General features: G+C 43.0%; 1 protein-coding gene across 4 annotated transcripts in view; it reads left to right on the top strand.

The window, feature by feature from the left end:
• Positions 1-16346, top strand: part of LOC134578157 (circularly permutated Ras protein 1-like) — a 110331-nt gene extending 93985 nt beyond the window's left edge. For 2 of the 4 annotated variants that reach the window (XM_063437161.1, XM_063437160.1), the window contains 8 exons: positions 1813-1897; positions 2317-2423; positions 2808-2920; positions 3523-3634; positions 7978-8118; positions 9960-10053; positions 10481-10534; positions 15920-16346. In XM_063437161.1, the coding sequence (XP_063293231.1) occupies positions 1813-1897; positions 2317-2423; positions 2808-2920; positions 3523-3634; positions 7978-8118; positions 9960-10053; positions 10481-10534; positions 15920-16012 (799 nt within the window). In that variant the 3' untranslated portion in view covers positions 16013-16346. The remainder of the gene's footprint in view (positions 1-1812; positions 1898-2316; positions 2424-2807; positions 2921-3522; positions 3635-7977; positions 8119-9959; positions 10054-10480; positions 10535-15919) is intronic. The other 2 variants (XM_063437162.1, XM_063437163.1) reach the window with 1 other exon arrangement.
• Positions 16347-19910: the final 3564 nt, after the last annotated feature.

The following is a 19910-nucleotide window of genomic DNA, read 5'->3' as shown; positions in this document are numbered from 1 at the left end:
ATTCTAACGTCCATGTGTTGGCAATGAAGCCCGCACGTTGGCGTCGTTAGGAAAGAGCTCACAGTTTTGAAAATCATGTCAGAGGGAGGTGGGAAGTAGAAGGGCACCGCAGATGGATGTTACATTAGTATCACACCCAAAAACCTTGCGTGATGACGGTAGGGTAGGACAATAAGCACTGGAGAGGAGGTGAGTATGGCAGTAGTAATAAATATTATTACTTTTATTATGTTTTTTCAATTTGCAGTTACTGTGCAATCTAATCCGTGATGCTGGATTGGAACATAAGTAAAGAAATTGTAAGTTGTTTTTACTAAAAAAAAACATACCCTGTACATTCATAGAAATCAATGCATTTGCATGTGAACATGTGATAAAATACTCACATCTGTCTTCCACTCAGAGGCTTCCCATCGCTTTAAAGGCTACAGAGGTGTAACGAATCACCTGCCACCCCGACTAGGTACCTCCGTTGAAGGATGCTCCTAGCACTTCCTAAGGGCTCCAAGCACTTCAGCCGACTCCATAACCACCGTAGACTCCTTCAGAGAGCAAGACAGGAACAAGCTCTTACAAGAGCTTAGTTGTGATATACCAAGAGAGTATGACTAGCATAGCAATTCCTTGTAGTAGATTCCCCCAATAAGAGACGGCACTCCAAATTGAGGGTGAAGTAGAACTTAAGGTTTAATGGCAGGTACTCTCTTTTTATGCAGTTCTCCTATGCAAGGGAGACACCCACAGACAATTATACATTAGCCAATCAAACAATGGTTACAACCCACATATCCCCTCCCCTCTGCTTGGGAGATAACATAATTAACTATAGTTTAAACACACATTTTAACCAATTTCTATAACTCCACAATTATACAACACATTCATATAAAACTTACATTCCACCACACATAGGGGACAAACATATCCAAAAATCATTCAAATCCGTTCAGCCGTTCGGGAGTTAGCTGGAAGTCCTATTTGATCGACCGCAAGCATGGCTTTTATGCCCAAAAGGGTTCCATAGATTTATGATGTGCGGTCTGTCTATCTTCACATTCTTTTAAAGTACAGATTGCACGAACGGATCTGTTCGTGCATACTTTCATTGTAATGGTCTCGTTCGACAGTTCATTCCCTTAAAATAGCTCCCCGTTCATATGGTTTTAACCGAACGCACGGAAGGTAGAAGTCTCAGCGGTGTTCGTGAAACTAGTAGTCGAAAACAGTTCCAGGAGTTCGATGATTTAACACCGCTGAGCGCGTTCGACTAAACAAAATGGCAGCCGCCACGTGTTCGTTCATATGAACGCTGACCACCCAGTGGTTTGCCAATTAAGCTGCGGTTAACCACAGCTTCTGGGTGGTTAACAAACCGCACACTCCACATGCAGGGTTGTCGGTCGTTCGACTGTTTGTTCGGTAAAACGAACAACATTAGCATAATTCATTCGACAAGCTCTATTCAATAAAGTAGTGCAGGGAAAACACACGAACAACAGTCTCTCTCCAGTCCTGACCCAGAGTTTAACACAGGGGCCATAGTCACAAGGCAGGAGGCGGGCAAGCAGCCCCCTCCAAGAACTCATGGTAAACTCCCTTAATTGGGTGAGTTTGCCACAAGAGGTATTAGAGTCCTAGGATTTTAGTGCATGTTTAAGAGTGGATTTAGAAAAATGTTAATATCTAAGAAGTAAAAATTAAATTGAATGCACTGTATTAGTTTTTTCATGTTGTTATTATCAGAGACAAATCAGAATGTAATCACTCCAAATCGCATTCCTCCTATTTGTAATCAATTGATTTAATTTACAGTGTCGTTGTCTCCGTGGTGACTATAGAAGGTACAGATTGCAGGCTGCCGGAATTGGGACAGCTAGCTGACAAAACTCGAGGGAAGGTATGGAGCATGGGAATCAGATGAAATATATTTGATCAAGTGTAATTTTATAAATACTAAAATTCAGCAAAACTCTGATCTCTGATCTCAAACAAGCCTCCATTGCTCTGAGTCAGCAGTTTATTTATGTGCATATCTATCATTCTGTGCTGTGTATTTATTGTTATGTCAATATAGAAGGAATGCTCTGTTTGCTAGACTCGCTCCCTTTTTTCCATTTGTACAAATGTGGCTGCTTGCACAGCCTTCGCTGGAATAGACCTGTAGAGCTGACACACTGCCATCTAGTGGTAAAGATTGCAATTGCTGAAAACATCACTTACCTTTGGGGGGAGGGAGGTGTGTATGGGTCTTTGGGCAAACCATACAGTATATTTGCTAAAGCATATATAAACACTAACTAGTGTTGTTGATTATAGGTGAATATTGTACATCCCTTAAAGCTGGCTGATGAATTCCACTCCATAGTCAGTGAAGAATTAAACGCTACAGACGTGAAAGTAAAAGTCTATCTACCAAACTCCATGTAAGAAAGCAATTCTTCTAATAAAAAAAGTTACAGGTTTATTCACTAAGTGTGAATTATGGGTAATAAAAGTGAATTTAAAATTTAAGACCTACATAGTCAAACTAAAAACATAGTGGATCCCATTGTACAGTGATGTGGAATTTGTTGGCGCTTTATAAATATTATAAATAATAATTTGTCGAATTTTGTGTATTTTGGCTTAAAATATGAAAATTCACTTTGAAATACCCCCCAGCCCCCACCCCCCCCAAAAAATCACATATTAGAGAATAATACTTTCACAAGATTTAACTGCTGTTCACGGTCAGTGTGTCTCTTATACTTTGTGTTGAGCACTTGGCTTTCTCTGTTGATCGAGATGGTTTCTGTGTCTGTCGTTAGGCATTTTCTACATGAAGCCCATACTGAGTCCGTAATGGAGAAGATGATTGGTTGCTCCACGTCTGATACAATGTTAACCGCAGAATTCAACATCAAGCCACCAAAGATTCAGGGTTAGTAAAAGAAAATAATGTTTCTTTTAAGTGTGAATGCAATTTAGACTCATTGAAAGAAATTGACAGGATTATTCACTAATCAATTCAAAGAAGACATCAAATTTAAGGCCAGAGTAGTCAAACTGATAGCACAGTTGACTCTTTTAAAATCGGAACTTTGACCATAAATTTGAAATTCACTTTGAAATCTCACTTTAGTAAATATCCCTGAAATAAAAACACATGACTTAGGTTAAGATAGGTCTACAAAAGTGGTTACTTTTTTAATATTTCTGATACAAGCGCTACAAGAATTCCTGTTTACTATTGGCTCGGATTACTGTCTCACCACCATGCCTTCCTTTTTCCGTAAAGGCACGTTATATGAAGGGAATATCACTGATGGCTGTACTCACACCATAGCTGATTTAGAGATTTCTTCCTAGTTCAGCTATTTTCACCTTAAATTTGAGATTCACTTTGAATTCACCTTGAATCCTCACGTTGGTGAATAACCACGAGATTTTAAATGTTTTTAAAAACACTCACAGCTGTTTTGAATTAAGGATTGTAAAACATGTCATGCTAATCTACTACCCATGTATTTGCCTGGATTACAGAAGTACTACGCCAATCCCAGCTCCCAGTTCAAGTGCAATTAACATTTTCACTGCCGGATGGAAGGTGTGGAAATCGAATTTTGAGCCAGAGAAGGCCTGTGACTAATGACAGGTGAATACCGGTTCTGTTAAAATGTTTCTATATTTTATTTGTCTTTCATAACTCTAGAATACATTTTTTTTTCACCACTCATGCATAAGCATTATTATATGAACATGTAATCCTGTCCACTCCTGCCCTAAAGGGGCACACATACATATGTATGTTAAGTGTAATGTGTTGTTTAGGTCAGTAATTCTGTACACAGTCCCCAAGGCACAACAGGATTTAGGCACAGTTCTGTTACTTTGGGGAATACTGGCGAAACCTGCACCGTTGCTGTGCCTTGGGAACAGGTAGAGTACCACTGGGTTAGGTTAACATTGGTTATGTAGAAGTTATGTATTTGTTTATTTTGTTAATAAAAACAATAATTAGTTTCTGCTGACAATTTAATTTAAAATAAACTGCTTGTGGAACAAGCTTTTCCATCACATGTAAGAACTTTAAGTTTAGTATTATAGGAAATACAAAAATACTCACATTTAAATGGGAACAGTCACAATTCTGGAATTTACCACGTTGAATAAAACCTTAAAAATGACCGATAACACACGAAATACCGAGGCTCTGCCACGCCACGGACAACGGCCGCATCAAAACACTAGAGGCCATGACGGGAAATTCCAATCACTCATTCATGCTGCGATTCAGATACCGACAACTGAAAGGGTTCATACACGAAGCCGCTCAAAACAAGCACACTCTCAGGCCCCTAACAGCATTCGAAGAGATATGCATGGACCCAGACCCGACGGCTAGAAGCCTATCACTGCTCTATGAAATGATCATGCGGATGAGGAGACTGCCACCCCCAAGCTTCATGGGGAAATGGGAAACAGTTCTAGGCACCACATTTACACCCGACCAATGGGACAAAATATGCACCCTCTCACTTCACTGTGCACCGCCCAGCGGAACGCAAGAAACAGCATACACAATCCTAGCCCTCTGGTACCGCACACCACTCCATACACACCTCTACGACCCCACGAAAGATGACACATGTTGGAGATACACCACACACACGGGAACATACCTCCACATATGGTGGGAATGCCCGATCATCCAACCATACTGGTCAGCCATCCACACGATCATCAAAAGATTCACAGATGCCCCGCCACCCATGAACCCTGCAACATTCCTCATCCATCACACCACGACAAAAACATCGACCTATAAAAAATCTTTGACCATCCGGATACTTAACGTGGCCAAAAGTCTAATCCCTCTCTACTGGAAAAAACAATGCGCACCCCCCTTAGAGACGTGGTACCAACGTATGGAGGAGCTGAGAGCTCTAGAAGAGCTCTCCCTGCTGGCGGAGGGGAGGGCACAGACGTATATGACGATCTGGACGCACTGGATCCTGACTACGACCAGAGCAGACTTCCAAGACTTACTGACCTGACTGAAGACGCCTGAAGAGACAAAAGGTTAACAAGACCGGAGAACGAATACACAAACACGTAGAACAAATACAAAAAATAAATATAAAAACAAAATAACTCACACCCCTCCCCCACCCTCTTCCTCCCTCCCCGGGGGAACCCGCGGGCGGAGAGGCGACACAGCAGAGAGGATGGACGGACATAAGGATCCTGGGCGGATGGGCACCCCCTACGAAACGGGACACGAGCTAGGGGCACCTCACTAGATATTAGAACCACTACCCAGGCCAGACTAGCAGCAGAAAACCCCACTGACAACGAAGACCTTAGGTCTGAAACTGCAAGACATGAACATCGCCCTGACATTCCCCCGTGTAGTGGGAAACTACCCGCTTAGTGCCTAGATACAGGACAGGAATCACACCCGCCACAATGGGTGTCCCAGAATAGCTATCACAACCACACGTCAGGGGGAACGGCCCAGCTACGCACATGTTATGGGACCTGCGAGTCCGATTGCTGAAAGATATTGGGTGACTTGCACGTCACCACTGTTGTTTTTTTTTTGTAAATCTTTCTTTTATTATGGCATATGCGTTATGGGGTACAGAATAGAAAAAGGAGGTACATAGGGATAACACACATGAATGCTAACAAGATGGTTTGTGTTACACTCCTAAGAAAGACTGCCATATTTTTCTTTTTAAAACATGAATAAACACAGCGTTTCAGGTTAAGTTAAATGTCACAAAGTGAAATAACATTAAATAAAGTAAAAGAGTTACGTTTAGTAGGTATCATTATAACACACGTTAATGCTGACAAGGTGGTTTGTGTTTCACACTTAGGAAGGACTGCGATCCTTACTTGTTGAAACACAGAGAGACATAGCGTTACTGATTTAGTTAGGTGCAACGAACTAAAGTAGCATTAAATAGAGGAGATGAATGTCGCATAGTAGGTATCAATATCCTGACAACATAGCGCTAACTACATCTATGTGAAACACATGTGAAACAAAGGCAACGGCATTTTAGTGTAGGGGATCTATGCTTCACATCTTAGAATTGCAGCTCTCAGCAACAGTACAGGTTAGGGAACATGCTTTCGGCTAATAGTGGACCCATGCGTCCTGCCCTTACAACTAATACAATATGCATGGTTTACATTGTGAGTATAGCGTTGGCTGCGAGAAAGGTAGCGTTTAGAAGGTAGTGAGTAAAGGCATGTCGCATCATCTGGCACAGGTAAGGCATAGAGAGAAAATAAAGGGAAAAATGAAGAGAGAGTTAACCAGTACTGTGTGTCCATTTATCAGTCCCGCTCAGCCCATGCCGGTATGCGGCAGGTTGGTTACAGGAGTGGAAAGGTAGGTGTAGGTGTCGGAGCGGCCACTGCAGGGCGAGGGTCCCCTCCAGCCCCAGGCCCACTTCGAGGGTGGCATTGTCTGACCACTGGCTCGATGGCTCTGCGAGGTGGAGGCATTCCCATAACGGGTGCAGGTGGAGCCGATTTTCTGTCGCCGCCAGCGGCGGGCGTTCCTCCTACAGGGTGGTCGATGCTGTGGGGGAATTTTCCTCCCGGCACCCGGCCTGGGTGGGCTGCTTGTTTGCTCAGGCGTCTTGGGGTTAGTTGCTGTGCCCGGAGTTGAGCGCTTCGTCCCCGCGTTCGCCGCTCCAGTCTTGCGGCCTGGCTGCGTTTGTGGTCTCGCCTGTTTTCGCTCACTATGTGTTCGGTTGGTTCTGTCCGCCGCCGGCTGGGGTAGCTTGTTAGCCTTTGATGCTTGTAATTTTTGCCCCAGTTTGTACCAGAATCTGGCGAAAGCTGCGTCTATGCGCTGTTGGATGTCACTGTGATCCTCGATCTCAGCTAGGCGTTTAGATCCGTGTGGTTTTCTCCCCGCCGCCATCTTGGGTGCGCCATGCGTTTGGCTGCCCTGATTTTGCAGCGTGTGGAGTGACACGGTGTGCTCGCGGTTGCTATTCCAGTTGCTTGAATTGGACCGAGATATCCCCCATTGGTCCAGAGGGGGGGGGGGGGTAGGAGATGATTCTTTCGAGGGGTCCTTTTCCAGGTCAGTCAGCCTGGGGAGCGGCCGTCTCCCCGCTGCCCGATCTCCAGTAGGCCTCTGGGTGCTTGATTTGGTTTCCGGGGGGTTATAAGCTTGAATTTGGTATCGGGTGATAACCCAGGTGTCCCCGACATGCTAGGAGCTGTCCTGTGTGCGATTATGCTGTTTTTTGGGGGGGTTATCCCCGAAAAATGCAAAATGTAGCAGGAGCCGAGGTACAGCACAACCGCTCCGTCTGGATGCTAGGCTCCGCCCCCGTCACCACTGTTGTTATTCGAATCTACAGCAGGTTCGAGAAAGACTTGGAAAGTTTCATTAGCGGACCTGCGTGTCCATACTAACAACTGCATATAAAATTGAAAACCCTGAATAAAAGAAATTTACCTAAAAATGACCGATAACTTGTATAAACCTTTTTCTGCATGAGATAATAAGTTTTCTTCTAAATTCATATTGAAGATGTAGCAACACTGACAGCATAATCCAGGGCAAACACTGCAAATAAGAAGAAACAGACTCATTGTTTAATTTCTCCTCTTCTCTGGGTGCTTTCTCTATGCTGACCGTCAGGTGCAAAGGACAGAGCTTATAAAATTGGTCGATAGGGAGCAAAGATGGTGGCACCCAGTTGCAGGATATTGAGCTGGAAATGTCTAAATTTAATTCAGTTTTTCACAGCTGTGAAATATATTTGTTAAATATAGGGATGGGTAAACATTAAATCATGGGAAGTGACAGTGCCCCTATATTGTTAATGCATCATCTATACAATATATAAAATGTGGATCAACTCCAGCTTGAAGTATCTATTGGAGGCAGTTAATGTTAAAAGTTCTAAAATTTTATTTATTTTTTAATGTTCATTCTTCATTATTTTCCATGTGCTGCAGTTCTGCTGCCCTCGATTCCATTAATCTGAGTGTCCTGCAGATTCACACGGCTCAAATTAGTTCTCATCTGGCTATGGAAGGACGTGTGGATGAGGCAAGCAAAGTAGCTCTAGCCCTGAAAGCACTCATTGCCCAAGTTATGTAAGTACCCTACATGCGTCAGATTTATAACAATGGATTAAAATATATGGTCAGTAATTAATGGAATTGGAACTTCTGTTGATACAGAGTAACTGAGCACAACGTGGCTATATCTATTTATTGTAACAATGATGTCCTACTGAAAATTTCAAACTAATAATTTGAGTTAAACAAAACAACAACAACAAAAAACTAATACAAGCATTTGGAAGTAAATAAAATGCATATCACTGTAACCGCTAACGTTTTTTGTCGGTGAATCGTATAGAGGTGGACAAAGTTTGTCCTCAGATTTTTGCATTTTCATATTACGAATTCAGATTTATTCATATGTAAACATTTATTTTCATACACCTTATACGCACACAAACACTCACTCACCAATGCGTATACATATACTCCACATCCTTCTTGGGGTTGTAATTTCTGCTCCCTCGCCTCACCACTAGTGCCCATACCAGTAAGGGGCAGGAGAGGGAGATTTAATGAGTGTGTGTGACTGTTATTGTCTATGGGTGCATGCAGAGGGTTCAACCTTTATAACCTCTGCTACATGTCAAGATACAAACACTTTGCTTCATGCACAAAGACAACACACTTCAGTAGGACTGAGCCGTAGTGTGAATACCACCAAGACGTGAGCTCTGACGATTGAGATACCAGAATTCACAGAAAGGGCATTATGGCTAGACTTTCCAGGTGGGACCTTGGCCTTTTGAAGTATGAAAAACTGGGTGTGTTTACAGCAATTCCCAAGTCTGGAGCTTAGTGGACACAGACAGTATGTGGAAACCCATCAGTGTTTGTGGTGTCTGGATTGAGTCAGTGCTAGATTGCACTTTGATGTGTAACATTTTTCTCAAAGAGATGAGTGTAGCAGTTATGAAGATCTATAGGACACGCAATCTATGGATGGAATATTCATCTTGGCTGATGAATAATCCACCCACCATTTGCTGTGATTGGCAGCCCAAGACGCTCACAATGATTTGAGATCAATAATGGTATATGCATTTTTGACCCAAAAATGACTTTTTACCCCTTATATTTTGTACCTTTATATTTTTATTGTATATTTTATATACTTTAGTTACTGGTTTTTGGCAATAATATACCCCCCAAATGTCTATCTTTCATGGTCATTTACATTTACAGTGGAACTTATCCTTATGTTTTCTGACATGGAGATGTCCAAGGTAAAGGGGGTAGGCAGTATTTATCTGAACCCTTTATTGCTCTGCCATTTTTTTCATAACAGTCTTTAGCTCCAGGGGATTCCTCTGCTTGGTGCTGTCTCTTTGGAAGGTTTTGGGACTATGGGCATATGCAGCCCGATGTCACGGGCATCTTTAGTGCACCACATACAAACAGGTGGAAAGGAAGTTGCAGTAGAAGTGATTTATATAAACTACATAGATCTACAGACTGAGTGTTATAATGTCAACAAACCTTCATGAATAACTCAAAGGGGACAGTGCCACTTTAAGACTTTCCTATAAAATCAGGCTCAATTCACAAATATGTTGCACAACTACATTATTGCAAACAGAAACCCTATGGGGAGAGACTAGGCCAGTGTAGGGTTGTAAACCGGAACTCCCATGATTCTCATGCCTGAAACACTCCTCTCCCCCAGCCACCCTAAAGTTACATCAGATGGTACATTTCCCTGTAAGGAAGCCACATATAGGTGTTTTCTATATCAACATCAATTTATACGTTATAAAAAATTAAGGTTACAATACATAAAGCTCCAAACATTTCACAAAACTGACATATTTATGTATAGGTTCCAGAAATGTAACTAAATTAGTCTCACGTGTTTATTTTTTTGTCTCCAGGCAACATGAGAATTATGAGAACCAAGGAGAAGAGTATGATGAGTGGGAGAACTGTATGGCCCCAGTTTATGAAGATCTGCAGGGCTATGCGAAGGTATGTGGTCAGTCTACATACATAGCAAGCCCGTTCCTTTTTATCAGATGTGAAATATTTGAAACATTTCCTCCACATCTAAGTAACCCCCTTGTTATATGTTCCCAGCTTGCAGGACACTTGCAAATATCTCATTTTTATGGGCTGACCTTAATTGTGCTGTCAACAAGAGTGGTGAATTTACATTCTGCTGCCATGAAACCAGTTAACCAAAAAAAACAAAAAAAGACACCACATTCTGCTAGCCAGATATGTTGAATTTATATCTGTAGCGCATACAGCTAGTTGTATATGTAGTTTTAGGGTCTTACTATACAAAGTTAGAAAAACTGAGGACAGAAGCCACCATACAAAATGTCCTTAAATAAGAAATGTCAACTCTCCAACATTGGTTGATTGTTACTTTTTTCCATGTATTTGTTTGTAGAGAGACTCAAAGAAGAGCAGTGATGGGACACATACAGATGCTCCGGTTTTAAAAGTAAGTTCAAACCAGGCAAACAATTTACTCTATAGATAATGTGGTCTCGTCCTAGTGGTCCAACTTTTAAAACAGACCAGTACACATTTACGGCTTTATTTTCCAAACTACAAATTAACAAGCCTTGCTATTCAGGTAGTGCATATAGTTGTTTCAACCAACAGGTGGCGCTATACAGGCTCCATAGCCAAATCCATCTGGTTGCCAGCAAGCATCGGCAAGACAGGAAATTACACAAAACATTTAACCACATTATCCACACCCTGCACCTATAATGGGTACAGATGACTAAAACATAAGAACAAATCAGTAAAGTGTCCTTCTACCATCACACAGTATAGTTCAGGGCAAGTAAGGGGCTTCAGGACCAGGACCATAGTCGGTAGGCAGGCTAGCCTTCATGCTCCTCAAGGAGTTCATGGCAAAGGAGCGCTAGCCACACTGGATGTGACCAAAAGTAGAGAACTATAAAAGCAACTCATGATCTATAACAGTGGTTTTCATTTCCTACACTACCCCCTAACAGTCCAGGATTTAAAGATTGTCCAGTTGTGTGTAAGGTGGTTTTAGAAAAGGAAAAAAAAAACACTTCAGACACCACAGGGTAACTTGAGGACTGGGTTGGGAACCCCTGATCTAGAAGATGGGTGTCAAACCTTTTGGCTTCCCTGGGCCGCATTGAACGCAGAGGAATTGTCTTGGGCCACACATCAAATATATAATATAGACAATGTATATAAGTAATACAACTTTAAAAGCCCTTCTCTTAATTTTGATATTTTAGTTGTTTAGCAGATAACTTCCTTATTTGTTATTCTTATGGTGTGGTGGGGAAGACAATTTTTAATACCAAATATCTCTCTTGCTGGCAGAATTAGCAATATGCAAATCTACCTGAATATGCAAATTAACAAGCCTTGCTATTCAGGTAGTTCATATTGTTGTTACTACCAACAGAAGGCACTATACAGGCTCCATAGCCAAATCCATTTGGTTGGTAACAAGAATTAGCAGGACAGGAGAGCACACAAAACAATTAATAGTATACACACATTATAAACACACTGCATATATAATGGGCACAGGGTGACTTAGACATAAGAGCCATCCAGGGATCTAATTGAAATGTCCATCTTATGCTCCCAGTGATGGTGACTACTGTCACACAGGGCCGGATTAACATAGGGGCTGATGGAGCTGCAGCTCCAGGCCCAGGCCCATGGAATAGGCCCATTGGTTTTAAAAAAAAAAAAAAAAAATTTTTTTTTTTTTTACACACTACTCTTAGGGTTGCCAGGTATTTCTCATGTATTTCTTAGGGTTGCCAGGTATTTCTCAGAAGTATTTCTCAGGTATTTGAGGCTGCCTAGCCGGTGCCGGTATTGCAGTAATACCGGCAATACAAATGTCTGTCTCAGTATAAACTGTTTGTGTGGAGAGAGGCAGTGATAAGAAGTTACGGCATCTCCCTCCCTGCATCTCTCTACTCACTGATCCGCGGGGACCAGTTCTGCACAGAGAGTCCAGACAGCAGCTCCGAGACATGGGGACGCTGAGACATTGGGACACTGGGTAACATGGGGACCCTGAGCATGGACGTCCGCAGGAATTTTTCCGGGGGGATAGGGGGGACATAATTGTAATGACATCCATGCTTGGCCCCTTTTTGACAGTGTCATGAAAGGGAAGGAGCATAGTCATTTTCACATAAAGCCAGGGTGAATAGCGTTTTCACAACTATGGTGTCAGGAATATATGTTTGTATTCCTTACACTATAGTGTTCCTTTCATCAAATTACAGGAACATTCTGGTCACCATAACAACTTTATCTAAATGAAAATGATGTGATGCAAGGAGGCCCCTGGGTGCTCTTTCTTTGAAGGGGTTAAACCGCTCTCAAATGGTTTACCCCCAAAGGCTTCCTTCAGCTCCAGATCTCCAGGTCGCTCAGTGGTATTCAACTTCTGAAACAGAGTGTCAGGAAGTGCAGATTGACGTCAGGCATGGGTGCTGCAGATTGGCTAGAGTGGTCAGCTGACCCTCTAAGCCAATCGCTAGTTCCCGATTCATAAAAATGTTTTACGTTTTTATGAATGGGGAGCTACTGATTGGCTTAGAGTGCTACCTGACCCATCTAGCCAATCAGCGGCACCCCTACCCAGCGGCCCTCTGTGTTTCCTGACACTCAATAAATAAAAGTGAACACATTAACACTGATATTGTTTGTTTTTACCTGGGGAGATGAGAAGGTCCAAAGTTTCCCTGCCAGGCCCAGGTACCAACGCCTAATGATGTGGTGTCCAGAATGAAGTGCTCCAATCTCATTTTCTTCTCCTTCATTTGACACAGTCTTCTTTGCCTTCTGAGGCTCCTTCTGCTCCTTTACCTTTCTGCTACTTTCTGCTTATTTTGCGCCCTTCTGCTCTCTTTCTGATCCCTTTCTGCTCCTTGATGGCCCTTCCTGCTTCTTGATGGCCCTTCCTGCTTCTTGCATACCCTTCCTGCTTCTTACTGCCCTTCCTGCTTCTTTCTGCCCCTTCCAGCTTCTTGCAGCCCCTTGCTGATCCTTTCTGTTCCTTCTGATTCTTCCTGCCCCTTCCTGCTCCTTGCTGCCCCTTCCTGCTCCTTGCAGACCCTCCCTGCTCCCTCTTCCTACTCCTTGCTGCCTCTTCCTACTCCTTGCTGCCCCTTCCTGCTCCTTGCTGCCCCTTCCTGCTCCTTGCTGCCCCTTCCTGCTCCTTGCTGCCCCTTCCTGCTCCTTGCTGTCCCTTCCTGCTCCTTGCTGCCCCTTCCTGCTCCTTGCTGCCCCTTCCTGCTCCTTGCTGCCTCTTCCTACTCCTTGCTGCCTCTTCCTACTCCTTGCTGACCCCTCCTGCCTCTTGCAGACCCTTTCTGCTCCTTGCTGCCCCCTCCTGCTCCTTGCTGCTCCTTCTACTTTACCCTCCTGTTCCTTGAAAACCTTTCGACCCCTTCCTGCTTCTTGCTGCCCCTTTCTATTCCTTGCTGGCCCCTCCTGCCCCTTGCAGAACCTTTCTGCTCCTTCTACTTTACCTTCCTCTATGCGGTCTCCCCCACCCCCCATCCCTCACTTACCTGCTCTGTAGGCTGCCTCTGTGCTGCTCCCCTGCGGTTTCAGTCATGAGAGAGAGGCAGGGATAAGCTGTAGCTTCCTGCCTTTCTCCATTCACCTACTGGCCAGCGCTGGTATTGCACTGTATTCTCACACTAAAACGAAAAATAGCAGCACAAGCTGAAAAATCCGGGGGGGCCAAGTACCCCCTTTACCCCCCCATTCGGATGCCCATGACCCTGAGACACTAGGGACACAGTGGCCCCATGTCTCCCAGTGGCCCCTAGTCTGTGTCCCCATGTCTCCCAGCCACTGTCCCTAGTGTCTCAGTGTCCCCATGTCTCCCAGTGTCCCCATGTCTCTAAGTGTCCCCTAGTGTCCTAGTGACATCAGGACACATGGAGACATGAGACCACAGACTCAAAGGGACACTGGGAGACATGGGGATACAAACACTAGGGGACACTGGGCGACATGGGGACACTGAGAGGCATGGAGACACAGGGAGACATGGGGACACTGGGCGACTGAGACATAGGAGACATGGCAGTGTTCCCATGTCTCCCAGCCAGTGTCCCTAGTATCTCAGTATCGCCATGTGTCCCTGGTGTCTCTCAGTGTCTGTAGTGTGCCAGTGTCCCTAGTGTCTCAGTGTTCCCTAGACTCCCAAAGTCCCCTAGTCTCCCAATGTCTATGTGTCCCCATGTCTCCTAGTGTCTCAGTGTCCCCTAGTATAAAAGAAAAAATCTCAGGCACTCAATGTGATAGATTTAGGCAGGTTTATTGGACACCGCAACGTTTCGACCTGTACCCAGGTCTTTATCAAGTCTCCAATGTCCCCTATGTATCAGTGTCCCCTATGTATCAGTGTCTCAGTGCCCCATGTCTCTCAGTGCCCATAGTGTCTCTGTGCCCGTGGTGTCTCTGTGCCCGTAGTGTCTCAGTGTCCCCTAGTATAAAAGAAAAAAATCTCAGGCACTCACTGTGATAGCTTTAAGCAGGTTTATTGGACACCACAACATTTTGACCTGTACCCAGGTTTTTATCAAGTCTCCAGTGTCCCCTATATATCACAGTATTTCAGTGCCCCATGTCTCCCTGTGTCCCCTCGTGTCTGTCACCCAGTGTCCCCAAGAGTCTCAGATTTCCCAGGTCTCCCAGTGTTCCCTAGTATCTGTGTCCCCATGTCTCCCAGTGTCCCAATGTCTCTCAATGTCCCCTAGTGACATGGGGACACTGGGAGACATGAGGACACAAACACTAAGGGACTGGGAGACATAGGGACACAGACATTCCCCCTTTTTGTGTATGTTCGCCCTTTCGGACCTTCTGGTTATGTGATTTGTGTCAGTAGCCCACCCTTTTACCGCATCCATAGACTTCCTGCTTTACTGGACACTGCTGTTAGGGGGTATGGGTTTACTTGAAAGATGAAAGCATGAGATTAGCAAAGGGTATGTGTTTTCTCATAGTTGCATCCTATGAGTTTCCCTACAGCATCATCTCCATCAGATACATGACGCTTAGGAGGTAGGACTGTTTTAGTGTTTTTGGTCAATAAGATTTTGTAATTAGGCCCATCATAATTATCAGCACCAGGCCCACTGGGCTCTTAATCCGGCCCTGCTGTCACAGATACCAAATAAAGTAGCTATCTACTAAACACATTCACATGTATATGCATACATAACCACAGATACACACACACAATCACAGATTTATACACACATTCCCATACATACACACATACAATCACATATGTACACACACGGACATACACACACAATCACAGACCCACACACATACAATCACAGACACACACAAAATCAGACCTATACACAATCACATACATACAAACACAATCACAAGTAACACACATATGTCTATGATTGTCTGTCACAATCGCAGACATATCCACATATCCCTCCCCACCCCCACACACAATCACTGACAAAACATACACAAAAATCAAATACACACACATTTAGGGCTAAAGAGGTCCACCTTGCTCTGGGAGGGCTGGAATGGATCCTCTGTCCCTAGTGGGTAGCGGTTGCTGCTGCTGCCAATGCCGGCATGACGTCATATGTCAGCAGCTGGCTCACTACAGGGCACATGAGGTAGCTGTCCAGGAGGAGCACAGAATGTAAAGGACTCCTTGTCTTCTCCGCACTGCTAGCAGTACCAGGCTGTGGGTTGGACACACCTGAAATAGAATATGTATAAGTGCAAACTGCAACAGTCCATTTGTCAACAAATTCTACAATTCTTTACATGTTTGAATTAAAGTACTGATCTAGTTTTTCCTTCCTAGACATTTTCTGATGAAATGGCAAATATGATGTTCCACTTGAAGTCAGCCAAGAAGAAAATGCTGCAGAAGCTGAAGCATCAAGCCGCGAATTGACAAGCCTGTATATTCTGAGAAAGTAATTCTCTCATCTGGAGAACATTCTAGAAGGCAGCAGCCACCACAGGAGCTTTTGGAAGAACGGTGTGTGAAAAAAACATTAACACATCTGGAATTTTAGTTCTCATTCTGAGAAGAAAAATAAAAGATTTTGGTGAGGTTGCCTTACTGCTGTTCTGTGCACAATAGACTATGGCCAGTATACAAATCAGATGTTCGACTCCAACTGTGTGACCGTGCACACATGCAAAATAAAATCATGTTTTCTATAGCGGTCCAGTTACACTGTAACCGTCCTACAGCTCCAGAATGCTGTGTACATCCTGTTTAGCAACTGTATAGTGATGCATAGAGTGTGTGGTTGGAGTAGGAGAAAGCCATCTTAAACTTACTACTTAATGGCAGGTGCTTGTATCCATTATCAGGGTAGGTTACCAATTCCTTTTTCATACAACACATTCACAATTTAACTTTTTATAGTATAGAGCAGTGGTTCCCAACCCAAACCTCAAGTACCCACTAACAGTCCAGGATTTAGGTATTACTCAGTTGTGTCCAAGATGTTTTAATAAAGAAGAAAAAATAACACTTTAGACACAACAGGGTAATCCCTAAATCCTGGACTGATAGGGGGTACTTGAGGACTGGGTCGGGCACCCCTGGTATAGAGCATTGTTTTTATATCCATGTATATGGCGTCAACACTCTGCAAATAGACCGAAGATTCACCCCTATTTCTGTCATATCAGGTTAATTTGTACAAACGTCTATATAAAAGGTAGTTTAACCAAAATGTATATACCAGAGAGAAAATTTAGTTTTTACAGTCTACAGACATACCTGGGTCTGATTTGTTCCTCATGATGTTATGCATTGTCATTGTGATAAATTTGTATTGCATTTCATAACCACGTGCCTACCCATTCCTGTATATTTCATCTGACTTTTGTGTTTCCATCTATACACCTTTGAGTTTTTGAATGTTGTAGCCCCAAAATTAAGAGGGACTTCGCCCATTAAGTAGAGACAATTGTCCACATTCTGAGCCAAGACCAAACCTAGAATGTGAGCAATGTTCATTCAACCATAATTTACCTCTTTCATATTAAGTGTACCCACACTTATATAATTTTGTTTAAGAGAAATATGGATTTCATTTCACATCATATTCATATGAATAAAATCTAAGACAAGTATGAGAAATTAAGTGTCATTTTCCAAGTTCAGCATGTCAATTTTTACTGCCAAAAACTAAAAACAATTGTATCCAGTAATGTTCAACCAGTACAATACCACCCATGTATAGGTTTTCAAGGGTTTTGGACTTTGTATGGGCCAAATATGACAATTTGACAGATTGATTTTCCGGGCCTATGCTGCCTTTGAGGCATTATGGAAGCCCAGGAAACTAAGTTACCATCATGGCAAACCATTTGCAAAAGTAGACAACCCATGTTATTCCAAATGGGGTATGTTGAGCCTTTAGTAGCCCCAAAACGTGGACAAATGTAGTGTTCATATTTTGGTGCATTGCTCACTCAAAAACTGCAATTTCATTGGTGATATGCTTATGTCTTACTGCTCTAAACACTCATTTTTATTCAGGGATTTCCTCATAAGTACACTGTGCAGGTCTTATAGGATTTTGGAAAGCAACTCAAATTTCCCATGTATAAAGACTGAAATGGGCATGCCCCATGTTTTGCCCAAACTGATTTCCTGGGTCTATTTCACCTCTGAGACAATATGGTAGCTTGGGTAATAAACTTTCAAATACAGCACACCAGTTTCAAAAGTATACAACCCAGAGTATTCCAATGGTAAATTTTAAGTTTAGTCTTGCTACTATCAAAATAAATGCAGGCCACATTTAGTGGTTGTAATTGTCTTCCCACCCCCAAATTCCATGTTTACAGAAAATTGTAGAATTCTTAAGTGTTTGTGGAATAAAGCCTTCTTGTTTGTTGAATATAACCATGACCCCATAGGGTTTTAGGGTAAAATATTGTATGCCCATTGTAATGGATCGCCTGGCACCCCGACTGGGTACCTCCGTTAAAGGATGCTCCTAGCGTTTCCTGAGGACTCCAAGCACTCTGGCAGACACCACAATCACCGAACCGAATAAGCATATAAATCCTCTCAAGCATATGAATGCTATAGACAGTTGAATAGGAAACCATATGAATAGGTTTACACTCCTAGCAGTCAAACTGGAACAGCATACAATAAATCCTGCCCCAAGAATGAGACGACACTTCACTTTGAGGTTTAAAACAGGAACTCCCTGTCCTGGCCCATACAGCCTCTTTTATTCCCAATCCCCAAACACAGTACAGCCCACAGGGTTTTACAGAACAACCAATCAATCCGTACAATACACACAGGCACTCCCACACAAAATCCTCCCCTCTGCCTGTGATATGATTACTGAACACAATGGTTAATCTCATTATCACAGGCAGAGGAATACAGTTTTTACACAATATTTCTAACTTCTAAAATATACATGTCACAAACATAAAACATACATTTTCATAATCAATCCATTCAGTGGAACAACATATTAAAAAATGGCAAGAATCAGACCAGGGGTTCAAAAGTCAGCAAAAGTATTTTTAAAACCCACTGCCAGCATGGCTTTCTGGCCCAAACCAGTTTCACAAGAGTCTGGCAGTGTCCCTGGGACAACACCCTGCTGGAGAACAATGGATCCAGGGGAGGGGAAGAGGACGTGTCCAAAAAGTTTCAGTATTTTCCTTCACTGTTGTTAAAAGGTCAGCACAGTACAATAAAGTACAATATGTCCAAATGCAGTTCTTTAAAGGGTCCCATCTTCCCAGGACCATAATCACTGGGCAGGAGGCGAGCAAGCAGTCCCCTCCAGGAAACTGGGGCAGACTCTGGTGCAGGGTCCAGTCCGCTACACCCATTTTAAACTTGAAAATGTAATGTTATTTTCTAGGCCTATATCACTTTTGAGGCAATATGGCAGCCCCACAATGTCAGTTTTAAAAGTTATCAACCCAGGTTATTCTGAGTTTATTGTAGTCACTTTCATATCTGAGCATAAGCGGAAGACATAGAAATCAGAGTAATCAGGACAAACTGAGATTAGGAACCCAGAGGATGATGAGTCGTGTACAGAGTGTTCTGAAATTCTACTTTTTTTATTCAAAGCACCATGGTTTCTCCATTTGTGCATTGCTTCTGTGGACTGACATCACGATCATCATGAGATGTGGGCAACATGTACACATCTGTCAGAGTACCCGAGGGCCAGCCCTTCATCGTGCAGGGCATTTTGCCAGCTTCTCGAGGAACGTTTTCTGGTTCTTCCACAGGCTAAGGTATCATACTTTATGCTAGTATAAGTTCTGGCGACAGGTGATCTCTTCATTAAAGGGAGGAGGTAATCCCATACAATTTTTGCTCATCACCACAGAACCAGGGCAGCCTGGTGGCTTTTGTTCCTGACCCCCCTCCATAAATGTAAAAAAGTGCTCAATTTAACATTTCATTCTGTTAAGCCCACTTAGATGAAATGTAATTCTTGGAAAGCAATTTTACCTTGAATTTCAAAAGGATTTTTTCACGGCAGAGGTTTTAGTCAGGGATGTAAAATTCAGTATTTATTTTTTGACAGGTCCCTTTCTAGGGGCACTGAAGGTTACTAAAATGAGGGAAACTGAGTTAATACTCTTCATAAGCCCTGGAAGAAATAGGAGTAGCAAGGAGGGGAGGGGATGCATATTCCAGTACCTCCCACAAATTCCATAATTCATGTCAGCACCCAGAACCTCTTTTCAATTTGGTGCCACATACTTTCAGCTATAGATATTGACTGGCATACAAATTAATTTGTGCAGCCAAAAGATAAAATATGCCATCCTTC

The sequence above is a fragment of the Pelobates fuscus genome, chromosome 11, assembly GCF_036172605.1.
Source record: "Pelobates fuscus isolate aPelFus1 chromosome 11, aPelFus1.pri, whole genome shotgun sequence".
NCBI lineage: Eukaryota > Metazoa > Chordata > Amphibia > Anura > Pelobatidae > Pelobates > Pelobates fuscus.
The sequence above is the reverse complement of the archived record's forward strand: the minus strand, read 5'-3'. Positions and strand labels throughout refer to the sequence as shown.